This window comes from Panicum virgatum, chromosome 5K (assembly GCF_016808335.1).
Source record: "Panicum virgatum strain AP13 chromosome 5K, P.virgatum_v5, whole genome shotgun sequence".
Lineage (NCBI taxonomy): Eukaryota > Viridiplantae > Streptophyta > Magnoliopsida > Poales > Poaceae > Panicum > Panicum virgatum.
The window spans coordinates 31,415,694-31,423,388 of record NC_053140.1 but is presented as its reverse complement, the minus strand read 5'-3'; the positions used below and the strand labels follow the sequence as shown (position 1 = coordinate 31,423,388).

The following is a 7,695-nucleotide window of genomic DNA, read 5'->3' as shown; positions in this document are numbered from 1 at the left end:
AAATCAGCTGCTGACTACATCTATAGCTAACTTATGGAGAAAATTGCTAACCTATCTTAAAAAAACTGTAAAAATTTTCCTCCTCTCCCCTCACTCGGTAGCCATCTCGGGGAGGGGCGGTCTGGTATAGACAAAGGCATTAGTACCCACGACCCAAGCCGGTATAATGCTTAATTATTAGTACCGAGTCGTGGCATGACACGGTACTAATATCTGTTGTAGTACTAACTCCCTGACGACTATTGGTACCAGATTATGGCTGCACCCGGTAGGCCGGTACTAATAACTGAGCATTAGTACCGAACCGTGCCACCACCCAGTACCAATATCTCCCTCTTGGGGGCCGGCCATTGCATTAGTACCGGCTGCAATTGTAGCTAGTATATTTGGCCTGGATGAAGGACATGTTCTCTAGTACGGTAAACCCAAAACGGGTAAACCCTAGGGAGCCCATGTTAGAGAAGCCTCGTTGGTGCTTTGGGGAGGAGCAGCTCGTTGTAAGTTAACCACAATCCATAGCAAAGGTTAGTCAATTTTTAATGTTTGTCAAGTACTTTGATGATCGTTAATAGTTCCAAAACATTTTTGGAACATGTTGGTTTGCAAGTTTATAGAACACATATTCAAAAATAAAATATATGTTCATATGGAATTGATTAATATGAGAAATGTAGCTCTTGAGAGTTCTATAACTCAGTAGTTGATCATATTTATATTTTAAGTTATTTAAGATCTTCTAAATAATCTTCTAAAATTTTGGACAAAATGATCTAAACATAAGTGTTCGCTTGTGCTTCTTGCAGCTGCTTAGGCGGAAGCTATACAGCAGTTCGATTGATGCAGCAGCAGCCTCTCGTTGTTGGCTGCAGGCTGCCTGTAACGGCTGTTGCAGCCTAATGCACCAGCTAGCATTGCATCTGATGTGCCCAACAGCCTTTGGTCTGTTTGGCATGGTTTATTTTAGCTTGTGCTTTACCTGTTTTATGCAAATCGAGATACTGTAATGTGAAGTTATTTTATAATAAACCTGTGCTAAAATGGACTAAAATTCAGATAAAGCTAGCTTTTTTTTTTGCTTCACCAGATTTGGCTTCACTAGTGTAGTTGTTTTGGGTAAAGCCGTGCCGATGCAAACTGCCCCTTGTAAGTCCATTGCCACCAGCAATGTTGTTAGGAAACATAGGAAGCCGAGGCTTCATTTGAAGAATTAGGTTGCTGGTTCGAGTCATACAAACCATGGGCACGTCATGTTTCATATTTCGCGGAAAAATACCCAATCATTTTCTTCATGGCAAGATTTCTTTTACTTCATTTTTTAAATCTGTGATATCAAAATATAATTATTTTTAAAGCCAGCGCCATTAATATACCCAGTGAACATCTGTCTCTCTATTCACATATTTTTACCAAATATGTCGTTCAAAAGAATTTTTTTACCAAATATGTAGCTGATGTGCTGAATCCTAGATGCAAAATTTCAATATTTCATATTGCACCACGGCAAGCACCTTTTTAAATCAGTACAACTGTACAAGCTACCATGGTCACTCGAAAAAAAATAATTTGCTACTGGTACGCTTACCAACCCTAGCGTTCCACTTCCCTACCAAGTTGAAGAGGGGCACTCTACTACTCGAGTGCTTGCTTTCAGAACCATACCATGTATCTTGCCGGCCGGGTCATCGTTCTAGGCACCCCTGGTTACCACATATGCATAGAAGTAGAAAAGAAAAAAAATAAAACAAACCAGTCAGTATATTGGAGATGAGGTAGAATAGAGAAAATGTTAGATCTGCGGCACCACCAAGTTTGAATATCAGAAATGATGAAACGGTTGGACACATGTAGAGTTCAACAGTCAAAACAATAACATGCGAAATTTTTTGTTAATCTTTTTCAAATGAAACAAGCATATCATCTGAGCGTTTTCTAAGAATCCAAGAGGGAAGTTGTTGGTCCAGGACACTGTACTGTGCACCAAGGCCCTTTGGTTTAGTCCGTAGCACACCTATTACAAAGTTTGACCAACAATTAGGAGTACTAAATGAAGACAGTTTGCAAAACTAACTCCACAATTATGTGTTACTTCGCGAGACGAATCTAATAAGGTCTTTGACCACACGATTACAGGATTATTACTGTAGCATTACTGTAGCCAATTACAAATTTTTTAAGCTCATTAGATTCGTCACGCAAAGTTGCACCCATCTGTGAAAAGATTTTGCAAATAGACTTCGTTTAAGCCTCCATGCATTGAAAGATTCCATGGTTACTGTTTATATCACGGATGAACCAAACGGGCCCAACTCGTGCCTCAGAATCTTGAGTTAATTCTCTGGATGCCATCAAAATTTAAGACAATCCCCTCAATGCTATTAAAATTTAAGCCATTCTTTCATTGCCACTGAAATTTTATTTTAATCCCCTCAGTGCCATTTCCGTTAGTTTGCAAGCGGAAACCGTGAAAATATTGTACCAAACGTTGAAGTCCGATCTGTCCAATTTTTTTGTTCCGTTTGTAACCCTATCCCAACTCCCAACCCCACCTCAGCTCCCTCCCCACCCCCCACGCGCGCGCCGCCAGGAGGGCGCACGAGGGCGGACCAGCGCCCCTGCCGCCACCCGCGCGGCTCCCAGACTCCCGGCGGGTCCTCAAGCCCACGAACCGCCTAACGGAGCAGGTGCCCACGCGGCGGCGCCCCCTGCTTGGCGCGTGGGTGCCCTAGCGGCTCCCCTGCTCGACGTCCGCGCGGAGGCGCCCTGGGCCCTGGAGTGGGGGAGGGAGAGGGGGCCGTTGGCGCCCCTGCTCGGCGCCCGCGCGGGAGGCGCCCTGGGCGCTGGCCGACCGACTCGCCCGGGAGGCCAGGTCCCGTCCGTCCCTGCCATCGGGCTGCCACGCCGACGTCCCCAGGGTCGCGCCGCTCCTCCACCATGCCATGGACGAGCACAATGCGTCTTGTGTAGCAGCTTTCGATCTCCTCTCTCGCCTTCGCCGCCCGCCGGCTTGTCACTGTCGGTCGGTCTACCATGTGCCGGTCTTGCCATGCCAAGAAAATTCGTGCACGTGTATGATTGCTAACAAAGACACAGTGGCAAGAGAACGACCCCGCGCAGGACCACGGGAGTGGCGCCGCCGTCCATGTCTCGCAAGGGCACTAACGTCTTGTTGTCCTTGTTTAACAGTCATTCTAACAGCAGATTCACGGAATAACATTGAAGAGATTGAAGTAAAATTTCAATAACAATGAAGGGATGACCTAAATTTTGATGGCATTCAGAGAATTAACTCCAGAATCTCAAATCTAAAGTAACAAACCGCTCGGGGAAGGCGCGGGGCCAGCCCGGTCACGTCGCCCACAAATCCCGGTCCCTGCGATGCCCATCGTCCGCCTCGTACTGGTTTGCCGCCCGGCTGGACGGACGATTTTGGCGGCCCACGCAGCTGTCTGCTTGCCTGCGTGTCCCGGCCCGTGATTGCTGCGGTGGCCCTATCAGTTTCCTGCTGGCTGCTGGGCACGCAACTGCCTGCCTTCCTACGTGCCGCTGCAAGCGGCCGGCTGCCCGCCTACGCAGCTGCTTGTGTAGCGCCGCCTCATCCCTTCATCACTGACAGCAGTGCATCACGGGGTGGCTCCATTTCATAGATAAAAATATTGATTGGATTTCATATATCAATTCTGGTGCACGCAAATATAAAAAAATCTTGCATGCACAAAATACTAAATAAAGTTTATTTTCAAAATCTTTTCAAAAAAGAATGCAATTTTTCGTGACGAATCTAATGATGGTAATTAATCGATGATTGACTACAATGATGCTACAATACCCATCCTCTAATTACGCGGTCAAAGGCCTCATTAGATTCTTTAGGGTTTCTAGCGCAGTGGTCCTTGAGTTGGTTTTGTAAACTGACTTAGTTTGACACCGTAATTAATGGTCAAAGCGTTATTTCCTAGCATTCTAAGAAACCAAACGGGTCAAAGTAACAATAAAAACTATGCTATCGAGCAGCCATTTCGTATCAATGTTATGCATTATTTGCTCGACTAATAAATTCTGTTAAACAAATATTATCTAATAAATGATAATTCAGAATGCTAATTTAAAATATTTTTTAGTAAGAAACGACAACGCGCGCATGGGCGCGCGTGAATCCCTAGTAGTCAGGAGAAGCGGCCCCGACGGCGGAAGTGGTGGGACCAACCTTGTATGCCCGAACGCTGAACTGAAGCACTTCATGGGCCGGGCCGTAAGTTCAAAAAAACATCATGGGCCGGGCCGGCACCCTTCCTTGGAAAAAAGCACGCGCACCCACACCCGACGTCCACTCCGCTCCCGGTCCCGCCCCAGGCTCCGCCGCCGCCGGCCGACGTCGCCTCCTCCTCGGCGGATCTGCACGGCGGCGCACCAGGGACGGCTCACCGGCCCTCCTTTCGCCGCCGACGAGCTGGCGCCCCCCTAGGCGAGGCGGTACCACGCCGCCCAGCGCATAAGCGCGCCTAGGCGAGCGCGGATCAACGCCTTGGTACACGGCATGCACGACATTGGTCTCTCCGCCCGCGCCGCCGGCGCGTCCTCTTCCTCCTCCCCGGCCGCGGCCGGGGACGACGACGACAAGCCCAAGACCCGGAAAGCACACCCCGCCTTCGTTGCCGCCGCCTACGCGCGCCTCCACTACTCCCATCGCGCCGCCGTCGCCCTGTTCCTCCTCCTCGCCGTCGCGGTCGCCGCCTTCCTGGCGGGCCGCTCCTGCCCCAGCATCGATTGCGCGACGCCGCGCCTCTATGCGCGCTTCCTCGCCCACCCCGATGCAGCCGCCGCCTCCGATTTTGGCTCCCTCGGCGTCCCGTGGTGTAAGCACTCGCGCCGCTAATGTTTCCTTTCTTACTGTAATATAGATCTGTTTCCTTTCTTCAAGCTCTTTGGATCTTCGTGCTTTGCCCAACTGATCGATTCGTCTGGGAAAAAATAACCTTCTCAATGAAGTAACATGAATTTGCGGCTTCATAGATTCAACTGAAATCCTGCCTGATATTATCGTTTGAAGCGTCACCTTTTGCATTGGCAAATTTATTAGTTTTGTAATTTGTAGGGGTCAAGTGGTTACGAAATACCCACTGTTTAGTTCTTTAAATGTTCTATACATTATCCGATAACTATTTTTAATCCACTGTTCCATTCCTTTGTTGGTTACGAAATACCCACTGTTTAGTTCTTTAAATGTCCTAAACATTATCCGATAACTATTTTTAATCCACTGTTCCATTCCTTTGTGTTCCTCCAGAAATAGACAACCTTGTTGGCAGTAATGAACTGTTATCTATGTTGAATAGGTTGCTGCTGCAGTATGCCTGTATAGGTTATCAACAGTGGGCACATGTTTCTGTGTGCATTGTGAAGTGAGTTTTTCTTTGGAAGTCATTGTCCACCGTTGCCTTCTTGGTTGCAAACTTACTTGATGCATAGACTTGCATTATATGGAATGAAATTAATAATTGTACTATCTTATCCGGTTTTTGTGAAGTGAGCTTTTCTTTGCAAGAAGTTGCCCACTGTTGCCTTCTTGGTTGAAAATTTTGCTTGATGCATTGACTTGCATTAGATAGAATGAAATTAATCATTAGACTATCTTATCCCTTTTTTTTTCCTTCACAAAAGGCAGATCAAAAACAGGGAAGACAGTGGAATGGACTTATAAGGACCTACTTAACGGATTGGAAGAATTTGTGCCAATATATGAGACCCGCCCCATCAAGAATAACATGTATGGAATGGGCTTTGACCACAGCTTTGGGCTTTGGTTTATGGCTCGCTGGCTTAAACCGGATCTGATGATTGAGAGTGGTGCTTTCAAGGGGCACTCTACTTGGGTCTTGCGGCAGGCCATGCCAAATACTAGGATTATATCACTCTCCCCAAGACACCCTGAGAAATATATTAAGAAGGGACCTGCATATGTTGATGGTAACTGTACTTATCTTGCTGGGAAGGATTTTGTCGATTTTGGAAGCGTTGATTGGGAAAAACTATTGAGAAATCATGGTATTTCTGATCCCAGTAAGGTGCTTGTTTTCTTTGATGACCACCAAAGTGAGTTGAAAAGGTAAATTCTGTTCATAGAGCTTTTCTGTTGGTTTTTTTTTTGTTTTGATCTTGGTAAACTGTTATTCTTGTTCCATGTACCATGATTAATTGTGTTCTCATTGTTCACCAAATCATAAGCATCGAAATGACTACAAATCAAACAGTTAAAATGTTTAATACTGTTATTTAAAATTATTATGGGTAGGTTAAAGCAGGCACTAAAAGCTGGATTTCGGCATCTCATATTTGAGGACAACTATGATACTGGTACAGGTGACCATTATTCCTTGAGACAGATCTGTGATCAATTCTACATCAGAGGTTTGTGGCTTGTCACCTTCTTAGATTTCTTGTGATAAAAGTATAAATCTAAAAGAAGGTTGTGCGTCCAGGTGGTGGACATAGCTGCTTCTGGGATAGTGATGAAGCAAGATTTAGATTGAAACGGAAGAAGCTTTGGGAGAAGGCCGTTGAGACAGCTGATTTATGTGGAAACGATGATGCATGGTGGGGTGTTAGGGGCTACATGCGAGACAATTTCAACCATAGCAATAAGGTCATTTCATACAAAGAGCATTTCCAGAACAGTAGGCTTGTTGAATCTGTGTTAGATTTGTATTGGGAGCTTCCTCCTGTTGCTGGTCCATCGTTAACACATCAAACAAGGTATGACCCAGCACGTGCAGCTGACCCTATTATCGAAGATGGTCGCTATGGCTTGTTTCGAAGAACGGGTCTAGAAAGATTGGATGCATCAGTGTTCAACGGTTACACTCAGATGGCATATGTTGAGATATCAGGCTCAACATTGAACATAGACGACGTTTAAAGATTTTGCCTGGTGGCCTTATTTTCTTATTGATAAGTAGAAATGTTGATAGGCTTTTGTACAACACTGGTGCACTGTCATGCTTACGTGGTTCCTTGTGGTGCCTTTTAGATGTGTGCCAAATTAACGAAGGGCTGTATTTCATGGGTGAGGTATCCTTTTCTGTGAATTAATGACAAGGATTAATTGAGTACCTTCGCTACACTAAAATCCAAGGTTGAAAAAAATGACCTGTGTGCTCTTTTTGTACGTGTATATTGTTCAGAAGTCACCAGCAGCAATGCAAAATCAACATAATTTCAGCTAAAAAGATGAGAATAGAACTTCTAAAACTATAGATTCAGGAAGTTCAACCGGATTTTAATTGTTATTTTTACTATAGTCCTAAATGTTACTCGAGTAAAAAAAAAAATTTACTCGGTTCTTGTTAGTGTCAAATTCTGTGTACGCCGGCCAAAATCTTATGTGCGACCGTACAAAATTCTTAGATGATGCGTGTGTGCGCGCGGTTCATCCTCACCGGCTGCGATCGCTAGAATCTGCTGCCGTCGGGTTAGGGGTTAGAGTTGCTGGGTGGGTCCATAACTGGCGACCTTAGAGGGAGGGGGTGGGGCGGCGCCAGCCCGACGGTGGTGGCCGGTTGCCTGGCGGTGAGGCCAGGCGGCGAGGGCGCCGTCGGAATAGGCGGGGTCGGACATCCGGCGGCCTATGCCCATGGCGGGGGTTGAGGACGTCGGAGTGGTTTGAAGGGCCAGTGGAGGAGGCACGAGCGGTTGGTGGGC

The 7,695-nt window shown here is 46.2% G+C and overlaps 1 protein-coding gene across 1 annotated transcript; it reads left to right on the top strand.

The window, feature by feature from the left end:
• Positions 1 to 4,293: 4,293 nt before the first annotated feature.
• On the top strand, positions 4,294 to 7,115 carry LOC120707110. The gene is made up of 4 exons (XM_039991889.1): positions 4,294 to 4,853; positions 5,659 to 6,103; positions 6,290 to 6,405; positions 6,477 to 7,115. Exons 1-4 carry the CDS (start codon positions 4,535 to 4,537, stop codon positions 6,911 to 6,913), a joined length of 1,317 nt encoding a protein of 438 aa, XP_039847823.1. The 5' UTR covers positions 4,294 to 4,534; the 3' UTR covers positions 6,914 to 7,115.
• The last annotated feature ends 580 nt before the right edge of the window (positions 7,116 to 7,695 follow it).